We start from the raw sequence: 16,030 nt of genomic DNA, 5'->3' as shown, positions 1-16,030 counted from the left end.
CCTTTTCAAAGGCAACATTATTAGAACCAGATTTTTTTGTTGAAATCCCAACTAATCAACTTTCTTTTTTGGACCACCTCAGCAAGACGCAGGTCAGCCTAATATAAATTTCACTAACGTTTCACTCTTTTACATCATTTTTATTTTTCACTAAATTGTTCAACCCAACACCGAAGCGCCGAAGCGTTAAAATTGAGAAAATTCTTTCTTTTTCAAAATTTGGATGAAAAGCGTTTTTTCAAGAATCGTGTGATTTTATAAGTTATTTCACATTGGGCTTTTATAAATTAGGCCGTACCAAATATTTTTAGAAGTTTATGTCCCTCAACTCTGGCCAAAGTCGCAAAAAAAAATAACAAGCCATGATTCGCAATTCGCAATTTTCAGTGTAAGAGTCGCAAAAAAAAAATAACAAGCCATGATTCGCAATTCGCAATTTTCAGTGTAAGAACGGGCCTTGACCGATCTTATGCACTAGGTTCCCGACGAACACACACTGCCCTTACACCTACATCTCACCCTTGCTCTGAGTCAGTACGAGCAGCACGCTAGAACACGCTTTGAGTGTTCGTGCCAGGCACCTTCTTTTCCGGTTACGCATTTTAACTCGGCCGGGGGTGGTACATTACGTTGGGTTTGATGTAAGTATAAGCGCCTAACCATTTATAGTGTGCCTATCAACTTTCTGTTTATCTGTTGCTATTTCTTTTGTCGCGGTGTTTTGTTACAATTTTTGGTCTTAAGCATGTTATAAAAGTTTACCAAAAATACAATAGTAATATTTGTGTTAATCCTTTAACCATTCCATAAATTGAGTAAGGTCTCAAACCTCACTTGTTTGAAAAAAAGGGTGAAGATTGAAAACAATTGACAGTAAAAGAGAATTTATTTTATAAAAAATCAAGTATCAATAGTAAGAGAATGATGAGCGTATTTTGAAGAATAAAAATGAGAAGCTAGATGTATTAGATGTAAAATTAGACAATAGTTAATAAATAGAGATACAAAACAAGCTTAGATTATAGTAATGATAATTTATAGGACAGATAAAGAATTATTCAAATAAATAAATTCGCAATAAAATCAAAAAAGATTAGGCGAATGATAAATAGACTTGATATTACTAGTACATTAAGGAAAAGTATATTTTTAAGAAAATAAAACAAAACAAAGTTTGTTACAGCAGTATCAATTGATAGAAAAGAGTGGAAAAGCTTTGATAGATAAGAGAATCAAAAGTTAGTAAAATTAAAATCAAATGTTGGATATTAAATAGAAGCATCAGTGAAGAATTGTGAATCAGAAGAGCAAAATAAAAATAGGAGATAGGTAATAGCTGAGAATGAAGAGAAGAGAAACCCCGTTGTGCGATGTTTCAGGTACATCCACAGCAGTTGACTCAACATACTGCGAATCAAAACAATACCGTCTACAATCACAAATTACTTCCCTTTCCCACATTGTCGCACCCCTTTCTTTTAGCCGTCTCGACTCTGACCCGCGGTGGTCAAAGGTTTACGATCCGTTTCCACAGGCCACCAGCTAGGTCATCATTAAAACCAAGCCAACGTGGAGGTAAGAAAATAGGACACTCGCAAGGAACCAGAGCTATACTGTTCTGATCAAGATAATTCGGATGATCTAACAGAACTACGGATGTAGTTAGTTACGCTCCTTCCAGGATGTTCCTTACGTGGACGTCAACCGAAGAGCACGCAACAAGGTCAGTGCCATTGCATGCTCTTAGGTATCAATCCTTGGCCTGCAAATAACAAGCCATGATATAAACATTTTAATGAAAAAAGCGTTTTAAAATGCATTTTACACATCCCCAGTTGTATTGCAATCATTAGTTTTCAAAATACCGAAGTATTGATAAACTTTTTTTCTAAGCCGAAAAAAAAAACTTTTTGCATTAGAGAAAATTCTCGTGTGTTTGGCAGTTTAAGTACTCGCTCCTAATTACGTCCAATTTGCTCATTTTCACTAATTAACCAACTAATTTGGCAAAACTTTTGATAGAAACTTGCTTGCTAACTTCTTATTGAGCTATTTATCACTCGATTTCAGTTGAAAACGCTTTTAATGAGCTGTCTTTGAATGCCAAAGCGCTGATATGGCAACATTAGAGGAACGATGGAATTTGATGCTGTTCCTCTACGGTGCAACGGAAGTCTAGCAAAACAATGCCAAAGGGCCGTTGTGGGTTTGTAAACAAAGAGTGTATCCCTTTCATGCCAGATGTAAACATCCTCTAGCGTGGACAGGACACACTCTTTGTTTACAAACCCACAACGGCCCTTTGGCATTGTTTTGCTTGAAGTTTACAAAAAATCAAAATATTTTTGATCGATCCCAAAATGCTTTTTAATTTGTTTTCAGTTGATAAGACTTCTATTTCCATTAAAATTTGAAAGTTTTTAGAAAAAAAAAAAATGTTTTGTCTTTTGATTTTTCGGACCGATTTTGAAGGGGAGGGGTGCTTTGAAAACTATTTGTAACGGCCATATTTGATAAAATAAAATTGAAAACGAGAAGATGCCCTTGAAAACCATAGGAGCAGTTCTCTCAGATTTCGGTCATTCGATTTTTTTTTGTATTTTTTAATCCGACTGAAACTTTTTTCCGGGATCGTGGTGTAGGGGTAAGCGTGGTTGCCTCTCACCCAGTCGGCCTGGGTTCGATCCCCCCGGTGGCAAATTTTGAGACGAGATTTGTCTGATCACGCCTTCCGTCGGACAGGGAAGTAAATGTTGGCCCAGGTCTAACCTAGAGGTTAGGTCGATAGCTCAGTCCAGGTGTAGGAGTTGTCTCCCTGGATCCTGCCTCGGTGGAGTCGCGGATAAGCAGTTGGACTCACAATCCAAAAGTCGTCAGTTTGAATCTCGGGTTGGATGGAAGCTAAGGTTAAAAAGAGGTTTGCAATAGCCTCAACAATCAAGCCTTCGAACACCTAGTTTCGAGTAGGAATCTCGTAATCGAGAACGCCAAGGCAATACTGTAGAGCGAATAATTTGATTTTTGAAAAGAAGCCATTTTGCATCATTAGTTTGTTCATATAATTTTGGGCATGAGCATGAGCATGAGCATGGTTGACTGCCAATGAGCTGCTACTCCGTTATTGACAGATCAGCTGAAGTTAAACAATGAATCAAAAATGATCAGTGGGAGCCAACCATCCGTTCACTGTTAAACCCCTGAAGACCCAGACTTTATTAGTCAATACCGGCGCCCTCCCAAGAAGCCTGCAGTTCAACAAAAGGGAGGAATGTTAGTCCGATAGTTGAAGTTGCAGACTCATCAAGCACACAGTTTTTCGCTATATACTTGTTGATACCGCTTGAGACCGTTGAATCCACAGCATCTCCTTCAAGCATCACGTGATTATTTTTTTTTGGGTTAGTAGGATAAGGTATTGGCTTTTCGATGCCTCCCGAGCTACGATGCTATGGGGAGGACTTTCATAACAAACCCGTCGGCGAGCCTTCCGAGCAACGATGCTATGGGAAGGTCTTTCTAATTAGCACACCAAAACACTCGCGCACAGGTATTTAAATACTGAATAACTGTAATTTTTCATCACGATTACCCAGACGACATTGATGATATAGGAAGGACTTTTTTACAGTCATTTACAGTAACACTTAAACTTATTTTAATGCAACAATTCACACGACGTCGTGCCTCCCGATCAACGATGATGTAGGAAGGACTTGAGCAAGCCAATCAGGATGAAACACGAAATAAAATTCTTTTCTTTTCACACACAATGCCACATAATTGACCGCGCGTCACCACCCAACAAATTGAACTCATTAGTTTGTTCATATAATTTTCCATACAAATTCGGCAGCTGTCCATACAAAAATGATGCATGCAAATTCAAAAATCTGTATCTTTTGAAGGAATTTTTTGATCGATTTGGTGTCTTCGGCAAAGTTGTAGGTATGGATACGGACTACACTGGAAAAAAAAATGTTACACGGTTAAAATTTTTTTGGTGATTTTTTATTTAACTTTTTGTCACTTAAACTTGATTTGCAAAAAAACACTATTTTTATTTTTTTTTATTTTTTGGTATGTTTTAGAGGAAATCAAATGCCAACTTTTCAGAAATTTCCTGGTTGTGCAAAAACTCTTTGGCCGAGTTATGAATTTTTGAATCAATACTGATTTTTTCAAAAAATCGAAATATTGGTCGCAAAAAATTTTCAACTTCATTTTTCGATGTAAAATCAAATTTGCAATCAAAAAGTACTTTAGTGAAATTTTGATAAAGTGCACCGTTTTCAAGTAAAGGCCATTTTTAGGTGACTTGTTTGAAAATAGCTGCAGTATTTCATTTTTTTAAAAATTACTGCACATGTTACAACTTTGCCGAAGACAATAAATCGATCAAAAAAAATCCTTTGAAAGATACAGATTTTTGAATTTTCATACATCATTTTTGTATGGACAGCTGCTTAATTTGTATGGAAAATTATACGGACAAACTAATGATGCAAAATGGCTTCTTTGGGCATACCGAAGGCACCAAAAAAGTTTCAACCGGATTAAAAAATACAAAAATTAAAATTGATGAAAAAAGAGTAGAGAATAGAGAATTGCTCATAGGTCTTGGTGGTCTCTATGTCATGATTTCTACTCAAAATTAAACATTCGAGTAATTGAATGGCATCCAAACTTAAATCTAGAATGCGGGAAAAATTGCTATTTATTTTACAATTTCGTTTATTTCTGCAAGAATCGAACTAATGAGAAAATATTGTGTGAACTCTTTTCTACATTTTGATAGATTAAGTCTAAAATCTCTCAAATTTTCAGTAGATTTTTGGTAATATTTTTACAAATTATGCTATTTGAAATGGTCAAATTTGTATTCCGGTATTACTTTAACGTACAATCAGTTGTACACTGAAAAGTTTATTTCATTTTGTTCAGAAAATCATTTACTTTTGGAATTAATTTTAACAAGCATTGAAATTTTCAAAATCGCATTTTAAATTCTCAAAAACAAATTTAATACTACTTTTTTTGGAAATTTAATAAATTATATTTATAACAAAAATCATGCCAAATTGAAACGGTTCTATCAAAAGACCGGAGTTTAATAAGAACCGCGGTTCTTTTGGCGTCTAACGGTTAATCAATTAAAAAAACAGAAATACCTTAGGTTCAAGGTCTTCAACATTAGTTCTTCCCCTGGATCACATTCAAAATCCTGCCATCGAGATTCAATTGGGTCCTAAAATGAAGCTTAGATTGCTGATATTATTGTTTCCAGCGATATAGCTTATTTTTCTGAGTACAATGACCCTTTGTACGACCACAAAGAGTTTAAAATGGATTTTTAAATCAATATTGAAAAATTAACCTCGCGATCCTTCTTGACAGGATAGCTCCTACTTGACAGTTCGTTCCAAGGGGACCATAGTTAATCCATCGAAAAAATGTTGTCTTGTCAAAAAAAAAATTTTGCTTTAAAATGAAAAAAAGTGATCAGAAATGGTTTTTAATCGTGTTTTTACCGTTGTACATAAAAATTGACTTAGGGCTTTAGTACCCAATTAGCGTAAAAAGGTTTGCAGAGCAAATCAACCGTACGTTGCAAGCTAAACATTGATGACCTCATTGCATAACCTATTTCAGCAAACCATATCTTAAAAATTTGGCCAAGGTCTATCAGCTTCCATAGCAAGTAAATTACACCAGTCCAGTGGAGGTAATTACAAGTGGTTATCAGCTTATCACGTGTAGCCCATGCTAGGGTAGAAAACCATGTTATCGCTAATGAAGCAAAGAACAAACACACTCCACACAGAGCGAGTGCTTCCTCGTTGTTCGTGATGATTCATACACCTAGAGGAGGTAGTTTCTTTATATAGGCCAACTCTCTCTCTCTCCGCACTCGGCGTTGATAACAGCCCGTATATAGTTAGAACTCACTTCGAAAGTATTTCCAACACGTCCTCCTGGGCAGACCGCTCGTGGATGAGGATGGGCTTCTGCAGTTGGCAGGCCAGCTTGAGTTGCCGCTCGAAGATGTCCTTCTGGGTGCAGGGTTCGCTAAAGTCCCGCTGGTAGTCGAGCCCGCACGGCCCGATGGCCACACACTCGGGTGCACTCGCAATCACCTCGAACTCGTGCCACGTGCTGGGCTCCTCGATGATGGACTTGGAGTCGTGCGGGTGGATGCCGGCCGTCGAGTAGATGATTCCGGGGTAGATTCGCGTCAACCGCAGGGCCTCCTTGCTCGACTTGACCGACGTGCCCGGGACCATGATCTTTTGGACGCCTGTGAGGGGGGTAGAAGAAGAAAAACAGAAGCAGTGAGAACATTGTTTGGCATTGAAAAAGTTTTGGGGGGTTTTATTTTTAGGCAGCGAGCGTCAAAACACCGGCGGCCGTGTTTGTAACCGACCCAGCTGGTACGTTCGTCGTACACCCACACTTTATGTGGGGGGATGATCTGTGAGTTTGCTTGTTGAGTCAATGCGGCTATTACCAGCTGGGTGTTGATAACAGGGCTTTTGGCTTGTTCTGGCATGCCTTGTCATGATTTATGGATTTTCCCGTTCGAACAAGTGGTTGTCGTTTCAGTTTCTTCCTTACTTTGTTTGATGAATAGTTCAAGCGTTCGTCGGTTCAAGTGTGCTCATATTTTGGGTTTAAACGAAAATTTTACATGGAAACCCAAGATATTACCAAAAATCGATTTTGTGACAATTTGGGTCAATTCTGAGGGCAGATTCAGATTCAACGGGCAAAATAACATGGAAAAACATATACCTATTTGGAAAAAAAATCGAATTTCGTTAGGGTGGTCCCATATGGTTTTCCCTTGAAAATTTGACTTTTTCAAATGAAGTAAGTAATTTGGACATGCGTTCGGCGTTCCAGTGTTAAAGAAAAACACCCCTGATATTTTTTCAGCGTTTATAGTGGTGGATCTCCCCTTTCAAATTCAACCTGCTGCTTAAAATTTGGCTTGCGCCTTTTCGAGAAATTGAAGTTTCAAATTTGCATCTTTTTTACCTTAAAATACCTGTAACTTTTGACGCTTAGGTCCAAATTGAGCTGTCAAAAAATATATCACTTTTCTTTAAAACTTAACCCTGAATTACCACGTTCAAATAACTGATTTTGAAGGTTTGCTCAGATGCTTTCTGTAAATTTGGTCGTAGAAGGCGTATATTACGAGATAAAATTTTGGTGTCTTCGACAAAGTTGCTTGGATTGGCAAGCCCAACATCTTTTTAGAAGACAAAAAAATTCCCAAAAATATTCCTAAAAAGTTAGATTTTCAAAATTACCCTAATAGTGAACCACCCTAATTTTCAACGAAACCAAAAGTTGCCCCTTTCTATTTGCAACAACCCTTCTGAAGACACCTAAGCTCCAAAACATCACCATTTTTTGGAAAATCCGTTTTCCACTTAATTTTGCGAGTGTGTATTGCGATATCCGTTTAAAGCATCTTTTAGTGTTTGTTAAGCATTGGCATTCATAAGCTAAACAACATGCGACATCTAGTGTTGAGTAGCAGAACAGAGCGAAGGATGTCGATTGAAATTTTTGCCCTTTGAGGTTATGTATGCGAATTGAGAGATTCGACAGAAACGTGCACGCATCCTGGTGGCGAGTAGAAGCACTACGCAACGATGTTCGGAATGACAGCGTGCTTGGAAATATAATTTTTTTTACAGTTTTTGATTTTTATTTCCTTCAAATATTTTTTAACGTCGATGAAAGTCATTGTAAAGTGTGGCAATCGCATAAACGAATCGAATGATGTAAAAATCATACGGGCTGAGTTAATTTTTCATGTTTTTTCCTCAAATTTACCAAAAAGATCTTTTGAAAAATTGATTTAAATATGATTTATTTGATTGATAATGCTCCTTATGTGTGTATTATTGATAGAACAAACTATTAGAGTCATATTACAGCATAATAACAATAATTTTCTCAAAAAATTGCCAGTTATTCGAATTTTTCCAAAAAATTCAAAAAAATCACCAAAATGCATTTTTGAGGTCAATATTTTGGTCAAACGAGAAAAAAAGTAAAGTTTAAACACTTTTACATAATATTTCATCATTACTTTTAACTTTTGCAACATTTAACTCAAGTTATCCAAAATATCGATCATCTTTTTAGAAAAATCGTTTAAATAAAATACCAGTCACAATTAATCACTACAAATCACCATAATGATCGTTAGCGAAATTGCCACACTTTGCAATATCTCACTTTTCTGAAAATGCTTGATTTTTCATTATAAACGCGATTTTTCTCAAAAAACTGCTCAAACTGTATGGGGGCTGTCATTCCGAACACCGCTGGAACAACAGCGAACCTAGCGGAAAAAACGTCGTCGAATTCTTCAATTCTGTTTTGTTAAATTCCAGCGTTCAAAACAACTTTGTGTGTGTGCGTGTGTGCAACCAACCAAACGGGACCACGCGGTCGCTTCTTACAAATTGAGTTGTTTCCATGTATTTTTAGATCTACATTCTATACATGCAAATAACTCGCATAGGCATTTTTAAGGTGTTAGCTCTGCCGAGCTTCGGTGACCCATTTCTACGCTGGCTAGCCGAGCGCGAGGTACTTCAGCTTTTATCGACAAGCCCCGCCCTGAAGAACGTTTGCACCAATCGGATTCAAACGTTATTTAGAACTTCCGAACACTTGTCAAATGGACAAGAACCCAGCGCGTATATAGTTGATGGTGGTAACAGTATTCTTAATTCCAGTCATAGCTCACCAAGTCGCGATGGCCTAGTGGTTAGCATTTTTGCTTACCAATCCAAAGGACGGGGGATCGAACCCCGACTCGAGCGACTTTGATTTTTCGTTCATGTTCAGAGTTTCAAGATTTATATTTCCTATACTTTCTCGTTGGGAGCAGATGGGAATCGAACCCAGGACCATTCGCTTACAAAGCGAACACCGTAACCATTCAGCCACGGCCGCTCCCTCCAGCGTTCAAAACAACTTTTGAGCAAAAATACGAGCTGATACTTTGTTAACTTTTGGTGCTCTATCATTTTAAACAATATTTTTTTTCAAAATTATTTTTTTTCGAAATCTATTAAATAATATTATTAATAGGTGGGTCTCGTGGCGCAGGGGTAGCGGCTTCGGCTGCCTATCCCGATGATGCTATGAGACGCGGGTTCGATTCCCGCCTTATCCACTGAGCTTCTATCGGATGGTGAAGTAAAACGTCGGTCCCGGTTTCTCCTGTCTCGTCAGAGGCGCTGGAGCAGAAATCCCACGTTAGAGGAAGGCCATGCCCCGGGGGGCGTAGTGCCAATAGTTTCGTTTTTTTTTATTAATTTTATTGCGTTAATTTATAGAGGGCAAAAAGTTTACACTCGTACTGCCTGATTTTTTTCTCAAAGGTTGTTCTAACAGCTGTAAATTCAATTTTAAGTTTGCATTCCTAGGTATATAACCGAACAGCGAAAATTTGAATCGTCATTCTTCGATGCTTTGCGCCACCTGTCGGATTTCTGGAGCTTTTTAATCGCGAATAGCAAAATGTCATCATTAACTCATTTTCGACCAAAATGTTCTATGTCACAAGATAGCACACAGCTGACGATTTGTGCAGGTTTTGATTCTGAGAATTCACAGTGAGATTATCAAACTGATTTGGATCAACCGCGGTAGATAAACAAATGTAAAAATTGAATGTATCCCCGTCACACCATATCGACGCCGTCGTGCTAACTTGACGCACGTCGCTTTTTGACGTTCCGATAAAAACGCGTTTTAATGTTTGACCTTGAATTTACAAAAACGAGAGACCGCAATGTAAACAATAACCAACAAATTGTTTTTGTTTAACCATTTTGTGCATTGTCCTGAAGTTTGGTTGAATTTGGTTGCTGTTACTCGTTCCAGTGTCAAACGCGTTCTGTCCTGAAATCCCTTTGACAAATTGTCGCATTAACATTAATGTTCAGGCTGTGTCAAGATAGCACGACAAGATTGAAACTTCTTTCATATGAAAAGTGGCAAAAATGCACAAAGTTTTTTCGGTTTTTATTGAATATCTCATGATTGAAATCGAATTTTGGGGATCTGTGAAGGTCAAAAGATGAGGCATTGTGAGTCCATTGGAGTAAGCAGGATACACTCAGTTCTGATCAGTCCGTTTCATTTGAAACGGACAGATGAGCTTCCGACTTATCACAACATTGTTTGCGAGTTAATTTATGCAGTAATAAATATTAAACTCAGGATCTGCCTGAACAAAAAAAAACACCTTCTCAACGACTAGAATGTCTAGTTACTGTTACACACGTAGTTCCCCACACAAAAGGTGCATTCCTCCATAAAAATATAAATTAATCGAAAGCACGTCCCAGCAACTGGTTATAGAGTACTGTCAGCCCCCTTCTTCGTTACAGCAGGGCACACTGTTAACGGAGGACTAATAAATAAAATAATCTTCCATAAATCAACTTTCCACCGCAAAACGAGTAATGCTCCTCAATAAAAACAGCTGCCACGATTGTGGTGCAATGTCTTGTACTGCGGGCCTCAATTACGCACTTTGAACAACCTAATGCGATCTGCTCTGCTGCCAGACTAGAACGTGTTCTTACGCTATTGGGGAGTTTCTCGGAAAATCATCCACGCAGCAACTTCTTCCTCCTACGCCCCGTCCCCCTTCCTCTTCCGACACACGTTTAACATTTCATTCAAGTACACGCACCACGCCTCAAGTTTCAAAGGTGTAATCCAATACACCTTGCTTCCCTCGGATACTCTCATTGAGTTGAGTTCGAGCAGGGCTGGTTAGCAGCGCAAGCAGATTTTAATAAACTCATCAACCACTGATCCAAGACCAAGACCATCATCGAGCAGCTTCTCCTTCAGCTGATGCTTCTTGAGGGGAGCTGGATGCGTTACCCACAGCCAGCAGTCTGGTAAGCTGATCAGGCGAAGAAAAGGTGGTGTCTGGCGCATGAAATCTTAAACGGTTTGAGTTTGAGCAGCAACCGATCATACCTGGCACGAGCCACTTTGCGCACTCCCCATTTACCCCATATGGTCTTGCATATGGAGGAAAGAACATCAGACAAGCAAACGCTGATGATGTTTGATGCTCGCGCAATAGTTTTGTGCAGGTGTTGAGTACAGGAAGTGGGATATGTGAACATGGTCTCCGTTTGGTTGGTTGGTTGTGGTTGTGCCCTGAAGGTTGTCTACAACTCGAAGTCCTCTGATAACTTTAACAGAACCCGTGCAGATAAATGTCAGAAGACGACGCCGGACATACAATGTGACTTTGTTCCGTGTCACTTCAATTTCTTCAATTTGATAATCTCGTTGATAATGAATCCTCAAAAAAAAAAAATGGATGGCCCGTGTAAACTATCACGGCCGCTTAAATTGACCAGAGTTGTGAACAATTTCGATTCAAAACTAGCCAATACACGGCTCTCTATTGATTAAATTATGCTCTCTACCCTACAAATACTTTACATAACATGGGAATTTAATACAGTCCAGACTCGATTATCCGAATTTTCAATTATTCGTATAATCGAATAATGACAAAAAAAAAATTTCGTGTTATTTTATTTTTTTATTTTTAACATCAAATTCGAGTTCTGCGATCCCATTTTAGTCAGATTTCCTTTTAAATAACAAGATAGATTTTTGCAATATTTGATCACCGCCATTTTGGCCTGTGCATCATATTGATGGAGGTGTCGACAAATAAATGAATATTTTCAGCTAAATCACTTTGGCATGGTTCAGGGGTCATATTTAATCTCATCAGTCAAAAATAAGACATTAGAATTTTTTTCGAGGCCTTCAGATAATCGAGTCTAGACTGTACCATGGAAATAATGATTGGTCCTACACTCAACCACCAGTGGTTGGTCACTTTTTCGTTTGACACTTTTTTACTTTGTGCCCCGTTGGTTGGTCAAAGTCAAACTAAAAAGTGACGAATTGTCACTTTAACACGGCGCCCACGCACACTATTAAAACAACCGTTTGGTAGTGTGTGTGAACTCCGTGTAAAAGGGACGTCAAACTAAAAAGTGACCCGTTCGTTTGACAACAGTTGGTGTCAAACCATCGGGGTTTGCGTGCATAAAAAATGTAAACATTGAGTTTATCTCCCTCACACCTTATGTAAATGTCCATCGGAGTAAGCAGGATGCACTCAACGTTTACATTTGTTTATCGGATCATACCAAAGAAGGTGCAGAATTCTGCTAAAGTGGATAGGACTTTCGGGCTCGTTCGGTTTTCGAAATGTTTTTGCCTCAGGTGTTTCTGTTTTCACACTTTTTGCATAGTTTTTATTACAGCACTTGGCATTCAAAATCAATAATTTTCATTGATTTGACTTTGTGACGTAAGCGCCATTAAGAAGAAAAGCTCACATCACAACAGTACTGCCCATAATTGAAAATTCGGCTATTATGCCAAATCAAGTATTCCGAGAAAAATGCGTTTTAGTGATTGTCACAAAATCTCCGTTAAGGTAATTTCCCATAAGAGTGGCATGTTAGCCGTTTGGTTTTTCGCATCGGCAGCCAAATCTAAACAATATTTCAGTGAAATTCAAGTTCCAGAAGATGCGTTGGAACCTGGTGCTAATATCTCGTTTTTGCCAAAAGTGGATATTAGCCGTTTTTTCAATGGTGGGCAGAGTAGTAATCCAGCTACGCGAAAAGGCTTGGGCTTAACATAATTTTTGCATAATTTTATGAAATGTTATGTAATATTACACCTTGAAATATGTAGCCTGTCAGTATGGGAAACCTACTTGACCGAAATGTCAAGCTGATGTATGCGTTTATCCTTTGCATTCTTCATCGGTCTGATGGCCGAGCGGGATAAGGCGTCAGTCCTTATTGTTGTAGGTATGAGTCCCGTCGGTTGTAATTTTTGTTTTGTGCACATTCAGTGCGTAATATTTAGTGTCTTTTTTACGAAGGTGATGTACATGCTTTTGCATGCGATTTTACCATCGGATTTTTTTCTGTGCAAAAATCTATCGTAATCAGGTTGTGCTCAAAGGTTTCCACAACATCGCGTTTTTATTGTGACCTCATCAACATAAATATATAACAGAATTAATCCACATATTTGGAACAGTTTAGAGATGTATATTTTGTCTACACAGTAATAAAACTCAAGGTAATATTAATTAAGATCTGTAAATGAGTACATCTTTTATGCCAGAAAAAAATAATTTAACCGCTAAAAATGTGGAAATGAATCGCTATTGGTGTTTTTTTGCAGTTTTCAGACTAAATTGAGGTAACATTTCACATAAGAGCAGTTCTCTACGAAATCGGTCTTTTTTTCTTAAATTTAAATTTTTGTATTTTTTTAATCCGACTGAAACTGTTTTGGTGCCTTCGGTATGCCCAAAGAAGCCATTTTGCATCATTAGTTTGTCCATATAATTTTCCATGCAAATTTGGCAGCTGGCCATCAGTGATGTCAACCATCGCGGCGCTCATTTTTGGTTCGCGGCACATTTTTCGTTTCTGGTGCTTTTCAGTTACGGAATTCGACAAAATGGTGTTCGAAGCATTTGTAGAACTCATCAACAGCAACATTTCTTCAGAACATTGCACAGAAAAAAAAAATCATGGTAATATTACATCTGGGAAGGGGTACATCTTTTATGTCAGAAAAAAGGTGTATTTTTACCTCTGGAAATATGTAATTTTACCACTTTTCTGGAGTAATGTCACTTTTTCAGTCTAAATTGAGGTCTAAATTGACATCATAAAAGAGGTAATATTCAACCTTCAAAAATTACAGCTTCCAAAATTACATTATTTTTTTCTGTGTGTATAGCTGTAAAATTCATACGCAAAAAGTTACAAGAAGATTTCAGACCTCAGGATCAATGGTTCGCGATGGTTTTGTTTGCCTAATTGTTGGTTGTAACTTTTTTTGTATTCATCAAAAATTAACACTATGTTCAGCAAAGTTGTACGATTTGGTATGTTCTACAAGTCCTTCATACACAACTTTGTCAAATTCCGTAACTGAAAAGCACTACAAACAAAAAATGTGCCGCGAACCAAAAATGAGCGTCGCGATGGTTGACATCACTGCTGGCCATACAAAAATGATATGTGAAAATTCAAAAATCTGTATCTTTTGAAGGAATTTTTGATCGATTTGGTGTCTTCGGCAATGTTGTAGGTATGGAATTGGACTACACTGGAAAAAAAATGATACACGGTTATAAAAAAATGGTGATTTTTTATTTAACTTTTTGTCACTAAAACTTAATTTGCAAAAAAAAAACACTATTTTTTATATGTTTTAGAGGACATTAAATGCCAACTTTTCAGAAATTTCCAGGTTGTGCAAAAAATCTTTGAGCGAGTTATGAATTTTTGAATCAATACTGATTTTTTCAAAAAATCGAAAAATTGGTCGCATAAATTTATCAACTTTTTCGATGTAAAATCAAATTTGCAATCAAAAAGTACTTTAGTGAAATTTTGATAAAGTGCACCAAATTTTTAAACCAAGACTAACATTTTAAAAGGGCGTAATATTGAATGTTCGACCCTTTTAAAATGTTAGTCTTGGTTTAAAAAAATTGAAAATATTTTTTTTCGAAAGGATCGGAAAATTTCACGAATGTTTCATATTTTAACATTGAAAATCGGACCATTAGTTGCTGAGATATCGACATTAGAAAATGGTGTGTTATTTGGGTGGGACCCCAGAAAACATCAATTTTCCTGTTTTTAAACCTTTGCATGGCAATATCTCAGCAACTAAGGGTCGTATCAACAAAGTTCAAAAGTGCAAAATATAGAGAATTTTCTCAGCTTTTCAAAAATATTTTTTTCAAAAGTGGGCAAACATGTGCAATAATCTAAAAAAAAAATAAAAAATTCGACTATTTTGAAAAAGTCACCTAAAATGGATTTAACTTGAAGACGGTACACTTTATCAAAATTCCACTAGAGTACTTTTTGATTGCAAATTTGATTTTACATCGAAAAATGAAGTTGAAAATTTTTGCGACCAATTTTTCGATTTTTTGAAAAAAAAATCAGTATTGATTCAAAAATTCATAACTCGCTCAAAGATTTTTTGCACAGCCTGGAAATTTCTGAAAAGTTGGCAGTTGATGTCCTCTAAAACATATCAAAAAATAAAAAAAAGAAATAGTGTTTTTTGCAAATCAAGTTTTAGTGACAAAAAGTTAATTAAAAAATCATCAATTTCTTTTTTTACCTTATATCATTTTTTCCAGTGTAGTCCATATCCAAACCTACAACTTTGCCGAAGACATCAAATCGATCAAAAAAATCCTTCAAAAGATACAGATTTTTGAATTTTCACATATCATTTTTTTATGGCCAGCTACCAAATTTGTATGGAAAATTATATGGACAAACTAATGATGCAAAATGGCTTCTTTGGGCATACCGAAGGCACCAAAACAGTTTCAGTCGGATTAAAAAATACAAAAAAATCGAATGACCTGATTCTGAGAGAACTGCTCATAAAAGAGTTAATTTTACGCCTTCAAAATTGAAACAATTTATTACTGTGTGTTTAACCTTTGTTGTCTTCAATGTTCTTATCAATCATATCTGATTTTGTATTTGGAAACCATTTGCAATATTCAGCATACATATTTTACGAAACAACATAATATTCATGTGAGAACTCAATTCAAAAGCCGGTAATGTTCCGTAAAGGTTTGTTTTCCGATTTTTCCACTGCACGCAAAACTCCATGCAGCTCTGCGGCTGTTTCTCTTCGATATATGTGGCGCAAGGGGGCTACTCTTCAAACACTTTCGATTTTGTTTTTATTTAAAGTCTCAATGTAGGGCGAACCCCGGCAGTTGTATTAATCAATTTGTGCTCGGTCGGCGTATGAAGCACATCTGCCTTTTATGAGGTGTTACTTTATCTCATGTAGATTGGCTTTTATTGGATTTCGATTTCGATATGCAGCATTAAAATATTTTTAATTGCGAGCACGTCGTATCAAA

General features: G+C 37.1%; 2 protein-coding genes across 2 annotated transcripts in view; one reads left to right on the top strand and one right to left on the bottom strand.

The window, feature by feature from the left end:
* The window catches only part of LOC6050414 (ribonuclease P protein subunit rpr2), a 71,396-nt gene that overhangs the window by 21,519 nt on the left and 33,847 nt on the right, over nucleotides 1–16,030 (top strand). The window lies entirely within an intron of this gene.
* Nucleotides 1–16,030, bottom strand: part of LOC6050401 (3'-5' ssDNA/RNA exonuclease TatD) — a 44,230-nt gene that overhangs the window by 3,346 nt on the left and 24,854 nt on the right. The window contains exon 2 of the mRNA XM_038258873.1: nucleotides 5,947–6,295. Coding sequence (XP_038114801.1) covers nucleotides 5,947–6,295 — 349 coding nt within the window. The remainder of the gene's footprint in view (nucleotides 1–5,946; nucleotides 6,296–16,030) is intronic.

The sequence above is a fragment of the Culex quinquefasciatus genome, chromosome 3 (genome assembly GCF_015732765.1).
Source record: "Culex quinquefasciatus strain JHB chromosome 3, VPISU_Cqui_1.0_pri_paternal, whole genome shotgun sequence".
In the NCBI taxonomy this organism is placed as follows: Eukaryota; Metazoa; Arthropoda; class Insecta; order Diptera; family Culicidae; genus Culex; species Culex quinquefasciatus.
The sequence above is the reverse complement of the archived record's forward strand: the minus strand, read 5'-3'. Positions and strand labels throughout refer to the sequence as shown.